At 52.8% G+C, this 19,579-nt stretch overlaps 8 protein-coding genes across 8 annotated transcripts; 2 read left to right on the top strand and 6 right to left on the bottom strand.

Moving 5' to 3' along the window:
• Window positions 1-1,713: 1,713 nt before the first annotated feature.
• EV422DRAFT_161165 (uncharacterized protein) lies at window positions 1,714-3,277 on the bottom strand. The gene is made up of 4 exons (XM_053064981.1): window positions 2,966-3,277; window positions 2,695-2,876; window positions 2,503-2,605; window positions 1,714-2,428 (listed from the first exon to the last, which is right to left on the bottom strand). Exons 1-4 carry the CDS (start codon window positions 3,167-3,169, stop codon window positions 1,811-1,813), a joined length of 1,107 nt encoding a protein of 368 aa, XP_052929765.1. The 5' UTR covers window positions 3,170-3,277; the 3' UTR covers window positions 1,714-1,810.
• Window positions 3,278-3,835: 558 nt separating this feature from the next.
• Window positions 3,836-4,832, top strand: EV422DRAFT_161196 (uncharacterized protein). Its single transcript, XM_053064982.1, has 4 exons — window positions 3,836-4,172; window positions 4,233-4,423; window positions 4,491-4,587; window positions 4,655-4,832. Exons 1-4 carry the CDS (start codon window positions 3,954-3,956, stop codon window positions 4,709-4,711), a joined length of 564 nt encoding a protein of 187 aa, XP_052929764.1. The 5' UTR covers window positions 3,836-3,953; the 3' UTR covers window positions 4,712-4,832.
• A 550-nt stretch (window positions 4,833-5,382) lies between these two features.
• On the bottom strand, window positions 5,383-6,669 carry EV422DRAFT_503575 (uncharacterized protein; the record flags this gene model as incomplete). The annotated part of the gene is made up of 1 exon (XM_053068352.1): window positions 5,383-6,669. The coding sequence occupies one exon, from the start codon at window positions 6,667-6,669 to the stop codon at window positions 5,383-5,385; it is 1,287 nt and encodes a 428-aa protein (XP_052929763.1).
• Window positions 6,670-6,986: 317 nt separating this feature from the next.
• On the bottom strand, window positions 6,987-8,603 carry EV422DRAFT_564093 (uncharacterized protein; the record flags this gene model as incomplete). Its single annotated transcript, XM_053072159.1, has 1 exon — window positions 6,987-8,603. One exon carries the CDS (start codon window positions 8,601-8,603, stop codon window positions 6,987-6,989), a length of 1,617 nt encoding a protein of 538 aa, XP_052929762.1.
• A 3,848-nt stretch (window positions 8,604-12,451) lies between these two features.
• Window positions 12,452-13,584, bottom strand: EV422DRAFT_161099 (Endonuclease/exonuclease/phosphatase). Its single transcript, XM_053064980.1, has one exon. The coding sequence runs from the start codon at window positions 13,385-13,387 to the stop codon at window positions 12,674-12,676; it is 714 nt and encodes a 237-aa protein (XP_052929761.1). The 5' UTR covers window positions 13,388-13,584; the 3' UTR covers window positions 12,452-12,673.
• A 197-nt stretch (window positions 13,585-13,781) lies between these two features.
• EV422DRAFT_503571 (uncharacterized protein) lies at window positions 13,782-14,795 on the top strand (the record flags this gene model as incomplete). Its single annotated transcript, XM_053068351.1, has 1 exon — window positions 13,782-14,795. The coding sequence occupies one exon, from the start codon at window positions 13,782-13,784 to the stop codon at window positions 14,793-14,795; it is 1,014 nt and encodes a 337-aa protein (XP_052929760.1).
• A 273-nt stretch (window positions 14,796-15,068) lies between these two features.
• Window positions 15,069-16,774, bottom strand: EV422DRAFT_161097 (uncharacterized protein). Its single transcript, XM_053064979.1, has 2 exons — window positions 15,523-16,774; window positions 15,069-15,436 (listed from the first exon to the last, which is right to left on the bottom strand). The coding sequence occupies exons 1-2, from the start codon at window positions 16,416-16,418 to the stop codon at window positions 15,343-15,345; spliced, it is 990 nt and encodes a 329-aa protein (XP_052929759.1). The 5' UTR covers window positions 16,419-16,774; the 3' UTR covers window positions 15,069-15,342.
• A 357-nt stretch (window positions 16,775-17,131) lies between these two features.
• EV422DRAFT_503569 (uncharacterized protein) lies at window positions 17,132-17,758 on the bottom strand (the record flags this gene model as incomplete). Its single annotated transcript, XM_053068350.1, has 1 exon — window positions 17,132-17,758. The coding sequence occupies one exon, from the start codon at window positions 17,756-17,758 to the stop codon at window positions 17,132-17,134; it is 627 nt and encodes a 208-aa protein (XP_052929758.1).
• Window positions 17,759-19,579: the final 1,821 nt, after the last annotated feature.

The raw sequence follows: 19,579 nt of genomic DNA, 5'->3' as shown, positions 1-19,579 counted from the left end.
AGGAAGGACTTTGACGGCGAGGGACAGGATGATCGTAATGAAATGCGGACGGGACTCCTCACGCCGCGGAAATCGGTGTCGTTGACAGCTGAACGGGAAAAGTCAAGGGACCTGTCGTGGAGCTACCGTATATCCCGCTCCGGAATGTCCGGGCTCCCGGACAGACGCTGGACAGATCGAAGTTGCGGGATTGGCCGCCCTCCCCCACTATCTCCATCCTCCCACCGCCACTCCCCGGGTGTGTTATGAGAACAAACCACTCATCGTCAAGTTGCCCAGCTGTGGACACGAGCTGTGCGTCGAGTGTGCACGCATAATCAAGAAGATCCGCTATGAGCATACCGTGCTGTTGGAACCGGGCGATTCCTATCCGCAAGGCGATGACACCCCTGACAGGATTTCGGACTCTGAAAGTCTTGACATTGAACCGGGGACTTGTCCGTTGTGTTGGCCTGGAAGCAGCGTCCACTTTGATGATATGACGTCCTGACATTACATTTTCAAGGCGATCGTTTGACCGCATTCACTCGCTGAGTCAAGGTATGCATGCGTATAAAGGTTTCCCAGTGTAAACCCCATCATGCCATTTTTTGAGCTTCGATACATTCATAGGCTGCCCACAAAGCTGCATTCCAGTTAGTCGTTGCCAGTTGGCAAAGTGCTCCTGAGAACACGAGTGTCACTGTTGAGTGATCCATTCGCACGTACACTCGCCTCTTAGCAATACGTGAGATTCAGGAACGCATAGGCAATTCACAATGACTGCACCGACGATGATGGTTTGCTTTGAAACCACTAGCCTATGTTCAACCGGCATCGTTGACCCCGGCCTCCGCAAGCCTTCACAGAATGAGCGGAAGGCGGGCAGAGGACGAAAAGTTGCGATAGGTACTCGCGTAATGTACCGACCTTTCCAGTAAAGGTTACGCAGAATGTTCCTTCCTGTCCGGGTCCAGAAGCAATAGGCAATGGACAGACGACCGGAAGGATCTCCCTACGTTGAGATGGCATGGGGCCGTGGTTTCGGCGAATATGGGATGATGATCATTTGAGAGTAAAGAGCAACGGAGCTGCGCGGTTTCGGCGAATATGAGATGATGATCGTTTGAGAGTAAAGAGCAACGGAACTGCGGCCCATGGGGGCGAACAAGCGGGTAATGATAATGGCGGGAGAGTGACCGACGAGACGCACTGTGCCTGGGCCTGGGACTCAATGAAGATGGAGCAGAAGTCTCTCCCTGGTTAATTGAATCAGATTCCGCTCGGCATGTGCACCCTCCTTCACGAAGCAGCCAGGTAATGAATGATTGGGCGAGCACCAAGATGCCGTTGGCATCGACTAGTATGCCTGGTATCGACGTCCGTCATCCCCTGCATCAGCGTCAAGGATTTCGTTAAAGCTCCACATACACAGTAGGCTGCGTATCTCGGAAATCATCAGCGGCTGAAAAGACCTGCTTCGTTCAGGTGAAGAGTTCCTCGTGGATGGGAGGGAGAGAACCCGACCTGGGAAGGTTATCATCGGCTGGGCACTGCCCGTTACTCCCGTGCCAGCTTTCGTACACTGTGGGATCTAAACACGTTGTGCGGTTGACTAAACGCCCTCCCGAGCAATGATGTGCATAGGAAAGTACAGGTGAAGCAGTCTAAAATCAGCGCTCTCGCCCTGCAATCGGTAGGTAAAACCTAACTTCCGCACAAATGAAAAGGTACAGTCCCGCACACAACCACCAACCCCACCGCCCGCCCAAAAAAAAGAAGAGATAACTCCCGCCCAATTCTCTTTGGTTGTCGCATGTTAACATCCCGCTCAAAACCCTGCTAACCTGCGCAACCTCTGTAGGAAGGCTATAAGGGATATGAACGACCCGACATAGACCTGAATTATGAGGAACAACAACGGAATTGCGATGAAGGCTAGGACTGCCTTGTGAAGGAGCGTGTCGTTGCCGAGCAGAACATCTTTCACCCACTCAGGGAGCTGCGAGTTCTGAATTATCATTTCCCAAGCCCACTGCGGTGCCTCCATCATGCCCCAAATACCATGTTGATTTCCGTCGGCTGCTTTCTCGCCGGTTGCTTGTCCACCATTACCGTCGTCTGGCTGTGGATTTCGCTTGGTGAACTTCTCAGCGAAGCTATGCCCGTAGTCCGTTATACAAGCAGCTGCATGGTCGAGAATATCCCGCAACGACGAACGTTTCGAATCATCTATCTTTTCCGGTCGGATCTTTTCCGGTCGGATGGAGAAAGGGGACAAACTCCGAGAAAGTTCGATAGCCGTTGTCGCCCAATCGATATCCCGCTCGCTACCGTCTTCGACGAAGGACTCCTTGAACACTCTGCCCTCCAGCGTAGCTTTGAATTTGGACTCAATCTCCTCCACCAACGACGCCCGACCCGCCTCCTTTGCCGCCCAAATGGTGTCCTGAGAGGTTGATCGAACGTCAGTATCTTCGACGTGCATTGCTCGTCTCCGCGGACGGAAGGGACACCACATACGTTCTTCCCCCGAAAATTGAAGAGTATAGCTGCATTCCTCCACATGGCTCTTCCAAACGCATTCTCCATGGCCTTCAGAGACAAGTGCAGGTCTTCACCGAACCTTTCGATAGATACGTGAATATTCAGCTCCTCGTCCTGCGTTAAATGCTTTGAACGGGCTCGGGCGCTGAAGCAGAAGTATATCCTCACTTTAAGTTATCGGTCCCCGGGATCACAATCAAGACAAGATGCACCTGGTCCTCTCCAGCCTTGTCGACGCACACGGGAACTGCGGCATGGTAATCGACGGTCGTACTCCTCGTCCCTGGTACGTCCCATATTTCGAGACGGTTCTGCTTTGACGCCTCTACTTGGCACTCTGTCGTACAAGACTGCGGCGGTCCAGAAAACGTGAGTCAGTCGTCGGCGCTGTGCTGTAGCAATACGGATGGGTCAAACGGTCGTCGGGAAAGTCACTTACACGCGCACTGGAGCAAACGGCGAAGAGTTGGTCGCTGGCGTAAAGGCGTCCCATCAACGCGTTAGCTGTGGAGCTAACTCCAGCGCCCGTCTTGCCGGTCACGACAATCCTCGATAGGCCTGAATTCTGTTCGGCAAGCACGCTAGTCGGCTGCAGGAACCCAGAACACACGAGGAACGACCGACCCCAGCTGAACAACCGCATAGTGGCGGTGACGGGTGGAGGAGGGTTGGATGACAGGATTGTAGCGGGTCAATGTTTGCCCCCGAGCTTGGCGATCCACGCGATGCAATGGTGATCGAAGCCAGCGTGTGGTGAACTCAATGCGAGCTTATTTGAAGCCCGCAGCATAAGTTGCAATTATATCCTTCAGAGTCGAAACGGTTCCTTTTCCGTGCAACTCACCGCGCCTCGAAATCGCACCGGCATGTGTGTGGATCCGATATATTCGATGGGTCAATGACATCAGACGAGGGGCACTCCAGGGGTGCTGGATATGGAAGCATCGAATTCGCGGGGAAACAAGGTTCACGCCGGCGATGTCTCTTGTCTCAATTTCATTGTGTCCCCGGACAATGAGGGCATCTCCCGCCGTGCGAACAATGAAAATCCGATGCTTTTACGCCACCAAAGCGCCCCTTTCATACGTCGGAGGAAGATACCATTCCTCAGCTGCTGGCAAAGTGGCCTGTTCATCTGGAGTGTATCGCATAATATAGCGCTTCATCCCAGGGACCTCCTTGGTTATTGACTCCGGACAAAAAGGAGACATGTGTCGGGATTTCCTAGACCCTGAGCCTTTTGGAAAGCCGCCCACGGCATCGTCCAGTGCTAAGCGTCAACGCAAATCGCAGGACTGTTAGTCTGGCTCTATCTGCGGGATATCGAGTATCTACTTGATTCGGGTCTCTTCGTGGTCCTGCAGGAACAGACACCCTTGAGTACGCAGCTGCGTGTCCCAGGTTCTAGAGCCGCCACTATCACGACCATGCAGTTCTGGTCCTCCATCGTGGTATTCTACACGCTTCACGTCGTCACAGTGTACGCGGCAAAGTGCGATAATGGCACTGTCGATGCCACAGTGCTCATGCTCATCGGATCGACCGGCGTTGGGAAATCCACCACCGCGAACCGGATCTACGAACTCAAATCAACTTGGTCAATGGAGAAGAAAAGCCATGTTTTTGCCGAAGGCGATACGGCGAAGGTAAGGGGCGACCATACCTATTGGGCCTGATGTTAGGTTGTGTCCTGACTGGCAATTTAGGCTTGTACGAACGAGACGCAGATGGAAGTATTCAAAACTGCACAAGGATGTCTTCGCCTAATCGATACACCTGGCGTTCAAGCGACCGACATGCCTGAAGGCGTAATCATGACAGACATTGCCCATACGATGTTGAGTCTGCAATACGGAGTGAACGCATTCATTTTCGTGATGCGAGGAACCAACAATAAGTGGGTAGTGGGCGACGTCTCTTCCGACGGATGTTTTGAAACTGATGCATCATCTCATGTCGTTCAGGCTTGACATTGGATTACAGAAAGGGTTGGACCGCTACACCAAGGCACTCGGGAAGGAATTCTGGAAGAATGCGATCGTTTTTTTCAATCAAAAGGAGGTAATGGAAGGCTGCGAGAGCAATCTTGCCATTGTCCAATTGAAACCGTCGTTTGTTGACAATTCAGTCTTCAGGACTCGATAGCGTGGCACACGGCCGCGAATGCTCGATCAGAGATCGTTAAGTCGATGGAAGTGCAGTACAACGTTAGCCTTGCCGGAAGGATGATCGATGGCAACTCGTATCCGGGCCAACCGATGGGTTGGAGGGACGACATCCATCGAATCGCCCGAACCCTACACGTCTGAATTCGTCAAGAAGACAAATGAGATCCGGGCTGACCCAAAGCTGACCGACATGCAAAAGTATGAGAAACTGCTGCCTATCTGGCTTTCGGCATTGAAAGATTTCATGGGTTTTGGGTCATGGAACGGGTCCGACTTGGACCGAGCAGCATTCATGCGGGAAGCGATACTTTTGGGTCAAGCACTGGGCATGAAACTTGGGATCAAGAGGGAAGACGTATATACGGCTCTCTTCGATATAATCATGTTCTATTTTGGGTTTGGATGGGTGTCCTGGGTTCGGCCTTGGTTTTGGAGATCCACTTACGATAATTACTTTGGGAAGCCATGGAATCCTTTTAGTTGGTGGAATCATAGCGAGCTCTAAGGTAGTTCACGGACGGACGCCGAGTACATCGTCCGCATTCCATCTATTCCATACCCCAACACGGCGCAGGTGCCCAAGCTCATCTTGCTCAAGAATTTCGTTGCGATCTCACCAATACATAGTACGCCCTAGGTTCCCTGGAGGCATCTCCGGGCTCGAACTGCGACAGATATTCCTAAACAATCACAGTCCACCACCGTCGTCCCGGAAGATGTCGAAGAGCTGGTCGATGGGCAATTCTTCAGCGATCCTCGTCGCAGGTCGCGGGCGCCGCGCTCCTGGCGGACGGGGGTATCTTAGTAGTGTCCACCGGGGAAGCACCGATACAGACTCAGGGGGGACCCGAACGTGGTATGGCGCGTTTCGGTGCGTCAGGGCCATGGCGTCAATAATCTTGCCGATGATACTTGCTTTGAGTAGAGTCTGTCTGTGTACGCATGCTTTGTAGTCGTCCTCGATGCTCTGGAAACCGTCGTCAAACTCGCTGTACCAGATGGGCGGTTGGTGCCCCAGGTTGAACCCTGGGGCATGTGGCTTGAATCGCGACATCGCGTAGTCCGCTTCCCGTACAAGCAGGTACACCCTCCAGTCATGCAACTGCGCTACAATGCTGGTTGGTTCAAGTCTTCTAGGTCCCCGGTCTTCATATGTCCCAAGAATTTCCCATATCTTCCCATTCTGCTGCTCATAAGATCCGCGGTCCAGCCTGCTGATGCGAAACCTTCTAGTACGAGTTTTCGCAATCGACAATGGGTCGTGTCGAACGCACGAGTAACACATTCTCTCATGCGCCCGGTCGTCCAAATACAGATCCATTAACTCGCACATATCATGGCATACAGACACAGCCGGGTTGCGTCTTTGATCCGGCGCGGCTTCTCCGGTAGAGGCAAAGTCGATGTGTAGCACAAGATATACCAGTATAGACGGTGGACTGGAGTCGACCCAACGACGTTTGAGCCATGCGGTCGACTGCGAGTTGACGTTGGGGCTGTAGAAATCGGGCGCAGAGCAGTAGAGCATTCCCAAACGCCGAACCGTTGTGGACGCGCGGTCCCTGGCGGACGGACTGATCTCGTCGTAGCTAAGCTCGTATATGTCCATGCCACCCCGGGAGACCGCACGTATTAGCGCCTCCTGGATGAGCTTACATTCTACTGAGTCGTCGAGCTTGTTATGCTCGATCCACCCTATCAGGGTGTCCGTGATGGGCACCAGCTCCTGAAGTGCGTTGCGGGCAATGTGCTGTACGGCGAACACGAGCATCGACACTCTTGGCATAGTGCCCAAGCGAGCGGCTTGTGCGGGTCGATACAGCGTTTTAATCCAGCCGCGGTCCCATTTCCCAGGGGGAGCTCCGAGCTTGCAGTTGCAGCAAAATGGGGATGAGCAACCGAGGTGGCTGCTTGGCTGCTCGGATTTGTCTCGTTCACGCGTCCCACAGTGCATATTGCGGCGCGTGTTAGCCATGTTGAACGCCAGCTCTCATACCCTGGTTCCAATTGGCTCCACATAGCGGAAACCAGACGCTCGAATATAGATGTATGTACCTAGTAGATTTCATTATGATCATTCTATATGGTTTACAGATACTGAGAACCCATGGGCATAACGCTGGTAGTCCCCTCCTTTCCAACAAACGCAAATCAGAGAGGTAGATAAGCAAAGGCAGAAAGAGCCATGATTGCCATGGCAGTAATCCGCGCGTGAAACGGGTGCGTGTAATAGGTATCAGCTGTCGCCAGCTACAGAAGTTCTAAAATAACTGTTTCCTCCTCTCACAACCATCATGTGAACAGATTCTCAAAGGCATCACCCAACGCCCGTCCCGTCTGACCTTTGGGGTAGTAATCTTCTCTCTCCGAGGCGGATTCAAGCACCAATCCGGTTTTCGTACCGTCCGCCGGCTCCGATTCTGGGAGAGAGCGTTTGACCAAATTCTTTTCTCTAATGCTTTCCAAAATAGGCTCGATGTGAAGTCTGGCGGTCTGAGAAAGGGCGGTGTCTCCCATTTTGGTCACTTTCCTAGCTTTCTTCATCTCAGACATGATGGACTCCAAGATGTCACCCTTCAGATGGTCCATCAAGATGTCGAATTCCGCCTCCGTCAGCAGATAATTGTTGGCCAAGTCTTCAATGACTTGGTGGATGTAGTCCATCATGACAGCATTGTCGTCCTTGATGCGGAAGACTTTCGTTTGGGTGACATCGGCAACGTGCGACCCGAGCTGACCGCTGACTACTGAACCGACTACCCCGCCGACGACACTTCCCACCACTGTTCCGAGGCCAGGAACGACTGACCCAACGGTTGCGCCCAAAGCAGCTCCGGCGGTCCAACCCGCTCCGCCTGCCGCCACCCCAGTACCGGTTTTTCCAATGTTCTTGATTGCTTGCCCGCCGCCGATTTCACTGTTGTAGTACTGCTTGACATCCCACAATGACATGATAGTGGTGGAGATGGTGTTTGTAACGATCGTGCCTCTCATGAGTTTCGAGATGTGAGACATCGCTGCGGCCCCGTGTATGGTCTTGCCGCTAACGGTACTGGCCATGGTTGCAGCGGTGGCCGCTCCTAGCTTTTTGACCACGGAATCCGTCATAGGACGGAGAAGTAATTCAATGCGAGAGCGAGCCACTTGCGAGGATAGAACATGCGTGAAGATTGAAGTGCTCAGTGACCTCCCTCCGGCGCGGAAGGCATTTCCGCTAGCTTTATCGAAATCCTCTCCTTTCCATATATCTCCGGCGAACGTAAGGAACATCGATATTCCCCCGGAAGCGAGCGATGTGACTGCTCCTGTCTGCGCATCGAAGAAAAGCCCATCCACGGTTCCGAAACGGGCAATGTTTCTGGCTTGAAGATACGTAATATGCCCGCGGGAATTGAGCTTCTCCGCGGCAGCCACATCGGTCACGCCAGGCACCTTGCCTTGCATGATTCTTGTCTTCATGGCGGCGACCGCCGCCTCGTAATTGTCCTTGGCGACTTCGATTACCATAGGCGTCCCGTCCTCGTTTAGGTACATGAAGAGTCCCGTTTTCGGGTCAAAGCAGTCGACAACCGATAGGAGACCCGTCTTCCAGTATTTGACTTGCACACGCTGGGCGCCTCCACGGAACTGGCTTCCTGTCCTGATACGATCAGGACCATTCCTCTCGTTGTTGCCCCCCACGACGGCAGAGGTATGGTCCGACATATGGTTCTCAACGAAGTTGTTGACATGTTCGGCGGCAAAGCCATGTCCCTGATGGCTACGGAACAAGAGCCTTTCCGCATATTGCTCTGCGGCCTTTCGACTACCCAAAGCCGCGCCGGCAATATCCGCTGCGGTGGGTTCCGCGGCGCCACCTAGCAAGTACCCGCAGAGAAGTAGCAGAATAGGAAAACGAAAGAGTGTCATTCGGGTTCCGGTACTGTGGATGTGCTTACAGCAGGAGAGACACCGTTCGTGCGAGAGGAACAACGCGAACGCTCGGGGGTGAGGACGCCTTTGAACGTTTGCAAATGGTGGTTTTGCTTTTGGTCCTCAACGCCTACACGCGACCATGAACCCTGGCCTTAAATCAGCTTGAAAAAGGTAATTGCATTTCAAGCACTTGCAGCCAAGTAGAAAGAGCCAAATAAAGCTGCAGTGTGTCTGTCTCACCAACTCTCACCAACAGCGCGAAATCATTGAGCGCTTCACGATTTCCGGTGGTGGCCGAAAATAGCAGGTTGTTAGACCACTGGATCGGAAATCTGAGCAATTGGACAATGCACCCAATTGATCAGGCAACCGGCTGAAGAGAAAGACATCTGATACAGGTAAGGAGCTACGCCGCATACCACGCTGTTTGGTTCCGTCTAGATTTGGAGAGGGCAAGGCCCCGAGTGTAGTATTATGCTTGGCTTGTTCCACCTGTAAGTTTCATTTCCTTTGATCTAATCAGAGCATCATTTCACCCCTGTTGCTAAATTGAGCACCATGTTCTCGCCACAACATGCCTATCGACGCACCGACACCCAGGCAGCCAATTTCAACGTCTCGAAAAGATAGAGTGCGTCGTCGTGGGAAAGAAGACCTTTGGCGCAGCAGCAATGAGCATGGCCGTCGATTGACCAATCTTCATCGTCGATGCGAAAGCGTGCAAGCTAGAAGCCTCAAGCTTCTTGTGAGGCTATAGAGGTCACGAGCGGCGACGTTCGTCATATTGTATGGCAGGCAAGGGACAAAGGTCGGTTTACTTACGTGATCTGACTGCATCCGTCCACTGAATAGGTTCCTGAGTCAAATCGGAAAGCTGGCTGGAAGACGGTCGTAGCCTTGGAAAGATATCCGGCGGAGATGCATTGATATTGAACATGGCGGTGAAGGTTCGGGACTATGTTTGCTCCTTTTCCAGCTGTATGGGCTTGTATGGCCCTCTGTCGAAGGTAACGTCGGATGTGACACGCGGTGAGGGACTGATATCTTGCATCCCTCATCACATAACGCCCCTCAATGGTGTTGCCATATTCCGGAACAGATAAACCTTGTCAGGCTCCATGTTGTCTCTGATGTGAGTGGTGTGACAGCCCAAGCAGATGGAGCAACGGGAAAATGCATGATACGCTACGGAGTGTTTTTATGTTCTCATGTTATGATGGTTATGTAGATGTTAATGACCGACCCATCATAACATCCGGTTTCCTCTATATCCAATCTGGTTGGAAGCAAATGGGGTTTGCTAGCTGTCCTCGCCGAGTTACTGTCACGTTACTATGATTCTCAACTCAACATTGATCTGCTCCTGGTTGTACCTTTGCAGGTATGCATGAAAAATACTCTATAATATCATAACAAGAAAACGACCTCCTGAACCGTATATCTTAACCTCCATCTGTACAGCCAGTGCTACTCTGCAAATGTTATGTTGCGATAGGCAGGGATTCACCGTAACATAACAAAACACAGAACTTCGACTCTGGTGCAAGGATGAATCACCAGCCTGTGAGGCGATGTTCGTTTCCTCCCCACTTGGGCCGCTTTGATAACACAGGACAGCCCTTGGCAAACAGCTACGGCGTAAGGGGCGTCCGTGGACAGGGGGGCCGCAACATACCCAAATAGTCCCCGCTGTGCCAAAACAAATGTACCAGTTACGAGCATGTACCTACCAATCGCTCGTCAATACAGGACGTTCATACGATTCAATCAGAAGTCCCAGAGTGCAGCATCTCTTGACCACACCCAACGGACGCAAGCCGGGATGAGAGTGGTCGGGCGGGTCCCGGTCTTGCAATGCCGGCTAGCTACAATGACCGTGGCTTGTGCCGTCCGCCGGACATCAAACATCAATGATGATCGTTGTTTCGAACATGCAGTCGCAGGGAAATGGGCGTGCAACCGGGTTGGATGCTTGGAGAAAGTAATGTGTCTTGTTGACGCGTGTATCGTCCGCAATGTGCCGCGAGCTACACCCTTTAGCGTAGTCTCCTGTTATGGACGCGTTTCGTGATCATCTTGGGACGCGTAGCAGAACCCCCCCCCCCCCTTCCCTTTCCAATTGCCGTTTACACTCCCCGTCACTATCATTATCTTCATTCCCCATCCCCTTTCTGCTATCGGCGAATAACCAAACCGTCCTATGCCAAGTCTCGTCAAGAAAACTTTCGGGGAGCACCCTTGCTTGTCCACATGGTAGTGACGTATCTCCTGTCACGCCAATAAAGTGAGCATGAGCAACCGAGATCTCAAGCCCCGTCCTGCGACATGGTACGGCCGAAAGACAAATCTACGGTGCAGGTACATATATATATACCAGTCTCTGGTTCCACCATCCTGGGGCTGGCTGCATACACAAACATTCTCCCGGGACCAACCCAACGTCGGCCTTCACCCTTCGGTTGCCCACAATCTTGAACAGCCGCAAACTTCACACTCCTCACGATACCCACAATGCCCACCTCCTTTCCCCAAGAGATCTCGAACAAGTATTTTGACCGTCTATCGTGGGACGACCTTCCCCAGTTCCTCCTGATACAAGGAAGAACCGATATCAGTCGCGAGCTTTTCAAGAAGGCATCTGCTGTTGTCAGTCACCACCTCACAAGACGTGCCCGAGTCAAGGATATCAACTTCTCGATCACTACGTCCGATAGTAGGTCGCCCTTAACGTCTACACGATCTCAACAAGCCTTCAAAGTTGCGATACCCATCACAGACAAGAAAATGTTGTCGATGAAAACATATCTCATCCGGGATGACTGTGGGCTAATTGTGGAGACAACCACGGATGTGACGTTGTTGGACGAGGGAGTTCCCCAGGAGACGTGGTGGGAGGTGTGCATGACACCGGAAGCCACCTCGGTGTTTTATTACGCGGGCGATTCGGATGACCGGGTATGCCACTGGCTGATGGGCAACTGTGCCATGGATGGGGAGACTCCTTGTGATTGGAGCTGCCCATGCCGTTTGCACTTGAAACCCAGAAGCGCTCACAGCATCTTGGATCGGGGTACAAATGTAGTCAACCTTGCCTTGTAGTTATGTAATTTTGTTCCAATGTAGTCTCCCTTGCCTTGTAGTAGCGTATTTTCATTTCCCAAATATATTTGATTTCCGGAGGAATTCGAAAGATGAACCGCTCACGTATGGGGGACGATGGCAGGATATCGTTTACGGTGAATGTACAAAGATACGGCACCCTCTAGATGAGAGGAAACAAAGTATTGTATTTCTTAGTTAACACGTCGCCAATGCGACGTCGAGTATATACAGATCCTTGGATGAGGCGCCTCGCAGGATGGCATCTAAAGCGGGGACCAGTTTCTGCCGGGAAACGTATGACGATGCAAAATGAAAGGGCGGGTCTGTTCTTGTTTTGTTACAAGCAGAAAGCAACTGAATTTCACTCGCAACCCAGCTCAACAGGGGTTGATAAGCTCTTCCACTTCCACCATTCATTCATCAATGTATGTCTCTGCATAGGTCGACTAAATGTCGATATATCCAGTGGAAAGAGCCTCGTAGGTTGTTCACGCATAGTGCATTTCGGTCCCGTTTGACAGGCAGTTGACCATGCCACTCATACACGGGACTCGACAGCGCAGAGCACCCGGTTGTTCATCGATCTTCCAGTTTCATGAAGCATTGATGAAGTCAGAGGTCCTCCAGGAAGAAAGGTGACTATACCTAGGTGCACACTCCGCACTGAATCCGGCACGGCCGGCCACCTCGACCAAACAGTAGAGGGCAGGCTGATCCACCCGACCCGGTGGGCGACGGAATCGAAATGACCGCTGTTTCCTTTTTGACACGCAACAGCATCTGGTCGGCCACAAACCAGGTGCGGTCATCCTCTGTCCATCGCCGTCGCCACCCCCAGAACGTGACCCCTCGGTCCTACGCATCGCTGCGGGTATCGCGCTCGACATATAACCCTGTCTCATATCCTGCCCAGAAAACGGCACTATCGGAGGAGCGCTCGTGCGCCTCTGGCGAGGAACTGTTCAACCCCCTGGTGGTGGTTCTTCAGATTGAGATGTGAGCGTAAGTTCCGCGTAGATTCCGAAATGATCGCTCGGGAACACGCCATCGACAGGCTCCGTCCCCACTAAACGGCAGTCGATGTTACCCACGCATTTAACGTATATGCGATCCAATCGCGACCGGAACCCGTCTCGTATGCTTGTGTTCGACAGCGAGTCGTACGTGTACTCGCTCGGCCCAACGTCCAGCCACGGTGAGGGGAAACCCTCTTGAGGAAGGATGAAGTTCATGTCGCCGCTCAACACGACGGCGTTTTCGGGTAGTAAAGCCCTATGGATCTGGAGTGTCTGTTCCGACCGGCGTCCGACATTGTGCTTGAAAGACTCCATATGGCAGCTGGCGACCGTCAGATTCAATTTTCGACATCGAGCTAAAACACATGTCCGGCCCATACGGCTCGCGAGAGGGACGGTCTCGAAATCGGCGGCTATCTTGTCGCGAGCGAAGAGTACCGTTTGCAAGCCGCTGCCGCTGCGCGCAAATCCCGAATCGACATAACAGCCCGCAGCAAGTAGACGCTGTAAGACTCCATAGGTGGCCAATAAGACCTCTTGAAAACAGAGTATATCCGGGTCCAGTTTCCGTACAGTCTCGCCGACAGCGGCAAGCCTTTCTGCCCTGTTTTCGATCCTTGCGTCTATGTTCCAGGTCAGGATCGTAATAGTCCGTCCCATTGCTGTGCTCCAAGTCACGCTGGTAAACTGCTGGGTTTCCTTCTACTTCGGGTTGCCCGTCCGGTGACAGGTCAACGTTCCGGTTCGTGGTGCTCGCTGTGTGAGTGTTGGTTTGTGTGTTATGTCAATCCATATGCGGGTGCTGAACGACGACATGAGGAAGTCCTTCTCAGTCGCCAATACAACTTAACCTGTGCCCGTAGCGCCTACTGGACTGCCGGACTGCACCAGTAGTACCTATCGCTTTGGGACCGGAGAAAGGTTTGCACCGGTGAAACGAGGAATCGACTCGATGTAATTTACAGTACGTCGGGCACGACACGCGTGTGGCTTCAAAAGTGCCGACAGCAGGAAAGAGACTGCAGCGTTCACGGGGGCACACCAAGGGCAAAGCATGGGCAAAAGACGTGCGAAGGACACTGAACGACGGAACGGTCTCCTGGAGCAACATTCGTCCTTTTCCATACGAGATGCGGCTCAACTGGTATTGTTTCTGACCAGCCCTATCGAACCGACACCGGAGAGCGAAGAAGCGGAGATACAGTACGTGCAACCTTTCGGAAATAAGGAGGACACGTATCGTTTGGTGGCCTGCTATGGAGATCAGCACGGCAATCGCACCTTCGTCAGGATCGCAGAAAATACGGCCACCGGGGCCTTATGGGTTTGCTTTCGACCGACGATCCTAGAAGGTCTCCCCGGTCTCCTGTTGAGGTCCTTATGGGATACCGCCGCGCTTTGGCCCACGAGACGCTCAGATCGTTGCCTCGCTAACCTGTACGACATATGTCGTGCGGTACACAGCAAACGCTGCGGAGACCATGGCTTATCGTTGGCTCACCAAGGAATGCTGAACGAAGCTATGGAAAACACGAACGGCAGGACGCTCATGGATTGTTTGCGTGACGAGGTGGCGAAAGCGTTGCGACGGAAACGAAGGAAGAATGGAACCAGCGTCATTTTCGCCGGTTACAGTTTAGGGGCTGCACAAGCTCTCTGCGCAGCGAGCATGCTGGTGAACCCTGTGCACTGCGTCCAGATTGCGGGCCCCCGCGTGGCCGCCCGGGACAAAGCGGCAAACATAGAGCGAAGGCTGTCCTCCTGCACATACATCGGTATCATGAACGACCCGGTTTCCGACATGCCCTTTGGAGCGGATGACATGTCCTTAGTGGGCAGGCAGGTGTGGGTGGATCTGTACAGTCACAGCTTTCATGTAGGGAGTCCCGTGAGGGAGAGGACAAGGCAAAACATGCTTCGTTTTGTGGCAGAAGTTTCCTTGGCCTTGCTGTTTGGTGTTCGGCGGGGCTTATCGGACATAGCAAATGCACTTTTAGACGTGCACTTGGAAGCGGAAGATAAGTTGTACGAGCTACTCTGCAGCGAGAGGATTCTGAAGTCCATCTGAGGAGCATCGTGTCGCCGTGGCCATTGCAAACAATACAGAGCTTGTCTCGGTTTGCGCAACGACGGGCGAGAAGTGACTGGGCTCTGAGGGTAAAAGGGGTGGGATGCGAGCGGCGACCAATGCATAGACTCTTTATTCTGGGGAAGGTGAAGACTGCTGTAGAACGAATTGCGAAAAGAGTACGGTGGGGTCGCGGTATGTGCGGCCCAAGTTATGATAATGACACGATTTGCTCGAAGCCGGTTCCCAACATCGTCAATCTAAACGACAGCAACAGATGAAAGCCTCTCCGGCTGGATCTACTATCTATCATCTACATGAGACGCGCTCCCGCTCAGGGATACATATGAACGAACATGCCTATTATCCTTGCATCGTAAATTAAAGCCTAAAGCCTAAATCTAACACTGTCTATCGCCCTGCTACCTTCCAAAACGAAGCTCGAGGTTCAGTTGGTTTTCGGTCCACCACTTCTTCACCGCGGCTTTATTAGGGTTGCTGGCACAAGTCCGTTTGAGCCAACGGGGATCCGCCTCCCATTTGCAAGTCAGCCCACTGTTCTTCCACCATTCCAGGACGTCGACGCGACCGAATGCAGTCGCCCACGTACACGCACAGCTCGCCACGATTCTTCCAGAAATCTAGGACAGCGGTCAGACCGCGACAGCTGGCCTCGTCCATCGACGTCCTCTCGGGAACGACGTTCGCATCAGTGTTCCTCTCCCACCTGAAATCGGTGGTATACAGCGTCCATTTGCCCGACCGGGCCGTAGTTCCAGGGCACGGCTCCTGTCCAACTTCCACCTCGATCGCGTCCTCGAAAACCCGAGTCACGACGTGGCCCGCCAACCAGCCCGGGTCGTCGCCAGTTGTAGTGTGCCGGGACATGCGCATGGTGGCGAGGTCAAGGATGCAGACCTGCGCTTCCTTTCCGCGCGTCCACATATAACCCACGGACCCGATGATCCAAATCTTGTCGCCAACCACAGTGGCCGAGTGTCCATCGGTAGGCGGGAACACGTCCGTCGGGTAGCCGTATATGCGAATCTCGCCGTTGGGCCGGACCACGGTGACGTCGTTGTAGATGCAAAAGTCATCGTCGTAGTAGTCCTCGTGCTCCCCGGCAATGAATAGCTTGGTTCCGGCCTCTAGCATGTAGCCTCCCACTGATGCTACCGGCCGATCGAGGACGGTGCGACTCCGACCGAAACGTGGCGAGAAGCACCACTCGGGAGCCCGGTCCAGCGAACTCTGCTTCCTTGTGAACTTCTTCGCCGCGGACCACGCGGACCAGCCGCACTTGATCATGGCGATATAATACGGGTTGGTGAGGTCCGTCGGGTTCTCCTCGCAGCGGCGGGGCCAGCGCCACTCCATGTACATGCCCTTCGTGACGCTCGGATCTATCGTTGTGCTGCTATACACCATATAGTGCTGGCTAGGTCCCGCATCATCGTCGAACGGCTCCTCTTCAGGGAAAATTGGTGGCTCTCGTACGTTGCGGGGAGGCGAGGCGATTCTCCGCCGAGGCTTCCGACTGCGGGGAGGTGCTGCATCTGCGGCGGCTACCGCAGATACAGATTCGTCATCTTCGGCGAGTGCTGCGAACCTGTTTCCGGTCATTAGCTGAACTTTACTTTGGTCGCAACCATCAGGAGCGAGCGGGTTCGGGTATTAATACTTCTTGGAGGGCACGAAAGGACAAACGCTAACCGCAAAAAACGCGGTGGGCTGGACGCAGCGTTAATCGGAGTTTCCGGTGGATCAGGAAGGAGACGCAGCAGAGACGAACGCGTGAGTGACTGCGCCGCCTTCTCCCAAGGGGAAGCGACTTGTCCACTTCAATCGTCGCTGAGTACAGGAAGTCGGCCGAAGATGAATCCGGAGTCTCATTCGACGGCCAGCAACAGCCGCCGAAGCATCGACCCTGGTGCTGGTAATCATGTGCCATACTCCATCCCATCATGAAGGGGTACAACGAAAGAACCGCCTGCCAACCTGCATACGGATCTTTGACGGAGCTCACCGGTTGAGGATATCGCGCGTTTGTGTCCGGTATCAGCGATTTCGCAGCTCGTAGCTTCGGTACTGGGTCATTGCCCAATTCCCCCGGATTCCTCTGGGCTGGGCTATTTCACGAACAAGCCATCCGACTGACCATCGTTCCTGCATGAGAGCTCAATGATCCTGTAAGACACCGCTATAGATATCCGTAGGCATATTCAAGCACGAATCACTGTTGAACATCTCTGAGGAAGTCAACCATCATAGCTTCGTATAATGTAGGAATCCCTATGAACCCATTACCCCAAGCGCCTTTCTTTCGCGATACCATATCAGTAAAACCGATTGACGTAGTCGACCCAGAACGAGATTACGTCCTGCATCTCATGGAGCGACCCACGGAACCACTCACAATGCATGGAAGTCTTGCAACCGCAGCGGACTTTTCCCAACCACTTGCCTTGCGCTTTGAGCTCGGCATGAATGAGATTCTCACAGAAGCTATATCTCGTGACTCTCCATTCACCAATCAGTTTGGGAGAGTGGCCGCAACTTTTTGCCCATTGACGCAGGCGCTTTCGCACCCCGACTCTGGCTGCCGTGCAGCCAATTTTCCAACACGCTTGGTCATCGGGTTCTCCTCCATGATTCAAGTTTCGGAACATGTATATGTAGCCTCCTTTTCCTGATCTAGCGCTGGGCCCACGGAGCAGGCGGCGGAAGATGGGGAAAACTCGTTTCCCATTCATGTGTTTCCACACTGCGTTGAGGTCATTGTTCAATCCTGCAGTCACTCGTACAAGAGGTTTCACCCCGTCCATGGAATGAGCCATGGAATGTCCCTGACTGCCGGTAGGCCAACTATTGTGCATCGTCACGAGCATTGCGCGAGGCATAACCTGCAATGCCTGTACCGCCAAGATAAATAGTACACATATTCCGAGATACTGCCAGTACATTGTACCGTTGCCTGCTGGATACTGGATACTTCACCCGGGTTTCTCTTTCATAAACAAAATCTTACGTTATATCCCTGTTCAACTTCATGACATGAAATCCAAGCGGGAAGAAGGCGTAAATACATTGATGATGTCCCGCTACAGGTGAAATTTTCACTAGGGGGATGACAGAGGTAGTCAATGCGCGGACCTAGGATCAAGGTGATATGGAGTTGTTAGGGATGGCGCCGTCCATACCATGGCTCACCTCAGCATTCATCTGGGCAGCAAGCCTTGACAGCCCGTCGCTGTCAGTGCCCTGTCAAAACCCGAAACATGTCAAACACATGTCAACCTCGCCGCCACATATATCCCCACTGACCCGCGTGTACGACTCGGAACACGGAGATGAATATTTCATCGACCAAATTTCGATTTGCGATTCGGGTAGAGACATGGAAATTACCGACTACAGGATGGTAGGGGACGTGGATATTCAGTGGCTAGTGAAAATAAAGCCTGGGGTTTCTATCGGAACCGCACAAGAGGGCGAGGTATTCATGAAATGGGAGATTTTCACCGAAACTCGTTTATTGGTTGGAGGGGTGGGCTGCTGTGGACAACCGTGAGCTGTGGAGAGATGAGACTTTCTACGGGGTGAGGGGGCATCTTTTCAGCGGCTAGAAGACGGGAATCGAGGTTGACGACGAAGAGTAAGGCAGAGAGGGCGTCAGGATGTGGTTGTCCCTTGGTTCCTCTCGCTTCCCATCGCCTCCCGCTGTTCGGGAAACGAACAGGCATGTGGAGTTGCGCGAATGGTATGCAAGTTCCGGTCGGTCGTTGGTAGATATCTTCCTGTGCCCTTTGTATTGAGGTCTTCGCCTAGCCGCCATGCGCCATGCAGCAACAGAATATGATGATTCCCGCTCGGGCAGTGGGATGTCCAGAGGACTACGTGCAGTTATCGCCCCATAAAATCACTCCCACATCCCTTCCCTCGGCACTCCGTTGCCAATGTTCCACCCACCATCAGCAATATAGACTTATATGAAATATTTATTTCGGCGGTGGCAGTGTTCCCCAAGCTAGCCCGCGTGAATGGAGATGGGTATCGTTCCGGAATGAGTTGATCCTCTCGGCACCGCTCACGATTGTTTCCATCTTGCCCCTCTTAGTACCAGGTAAAGGTCTCGGCTGCCTAGACCCTGGCGGAAGAGTGCGACGTTTCGATATCGTATTCCCGCATGTTGCTGTTGGTACATCTGCGGCAGCTTCGCTCCGTATAAGTTACCACCTCGCGGTCAAGATCAGGTAAACGTTGGTTAACAAACACGGACCAGACGGGCCAGTTGAAACATGTGACCGTGTGAATGATGTGGGGCGAGGGCCCTGAACAAGAAGCGCCATTTGTCAGAATCCCGACAGACAACGGGCTCACGAGTTGTTAACGCCTCGTACTCCGCGGGGTCTTGTTGAAAAAACGTATCGTCAATGTTCTATCCCTCATCCTTGCACCAAGGGGAAATACTGTTTTGTTATGTTGCGCTGAATCTCAACATAACACAACATAACATCTGCCCAGGAACTCACATTCACGCATGAGGAGTGCAGAATTCAAATCTAGATTGGTGTTTTTGTGTGTTATTTTGTTATGGAGAATTTGAGAACTAGAGATCTATAGGGATTCCATGGATACCATCAATGTCCTCACCATAAGTGGACCAAAGGTTAGGAAACCATCATAACAAAATAACATCTTTGAGCAGGAGAGCGCGTCAGGTCCCATTTACTTATGAGGGGGTTGGATTTCCAGCGAACCGCATGTTGCGAACCATTTTCTAT

The sequence above is a fragment of the Fimicolochytrium jonesii genome, assembly GCF_025526975.1.
Source record: "Fimicolochytrium jonesii strain JEL569 chromosome Unknown EV422scaffold_2, whole genome shotgun sequence".
Lineage (NCBI taxonomy): Eukaryota > Fungi > Chytridiomycota > Chytridiomycetes > Spizellomycetales > Powellomycetaceae > Fimicolochytrium > Fimicolochytrium jonesii.
The sequence above is the reverse complement of the archived record's forward strand: the minus strand, read 5'-3'. Positions and strand labels throughout refer to the sequence as shown.

Bases quoted from the DNA above. Each gene is read 5' to 3' on its own strand.
- EV422DRAFT_161165 (XM_053064981.1), bottom strand. From the start codon at position 3,169: ATGCGGTTGTTCAGCTGGGGTCGGTCGTTCCTCGTGTGTTCTGGGTTC. The intron at 2,877-2,965 runs GTAAGTGACTTT...GGACCGCCGCAG, and splicing joins CCGTTTGCTCCAGTGCGCGT to TCTTGTACGACAGAGTGCCA. The intron at 2,429-2,502 runs GTATGTGGTGTC...TCAACCTCTCAG, and splicing joins TCAATTTTCGGGGGAAGAAC to GACACCATTTGGGCGGCAAA.
- EV422DRAFT_161196 (XM_053064982.1), top strand. From the start codon at position 3,954: ATGCAGTTCTGGTCCTCCATCGTGGTATTCTACACGCTTCACGTCGTC. The intron at 4,424-4,490 runs GTGGGTAGTGGG...CATGTCGTTCAG, and splicing joins ATGCGAGGAACCAACAATAA to GCTTGACATTGGATTACAGA. The intron at 4,588-4,654 runs GTAATGGAAGGC...TTGACAATTCAG, and splicing joins TTTTTTTCAATCAAAAGGAG to TCTTCAGGACTCGATAGCGT.
- EV422DRAFT_161099 (XM_053064980.1), bottom strand. From the start codon at position 13,387: ATGGGACGGACTATTACGATCCTGACCTGGAACATAGACGCAAGGATC.
- EV422DRAFT_161097 (XM_053064979.1), bottom strand. From the start codon at position 16,418: ATGACCGGAAACAGGTTCGCAGCACTCGCCGAAGATGACGAATCTGTA. The intron at 15,437-15,522 runs GTGGGAGAGGAA...CCGCTGTCCTAG, and splicing joins CTGTATACCACCGATTTCAG to ATTTCTGGAAGAATCGTGGC.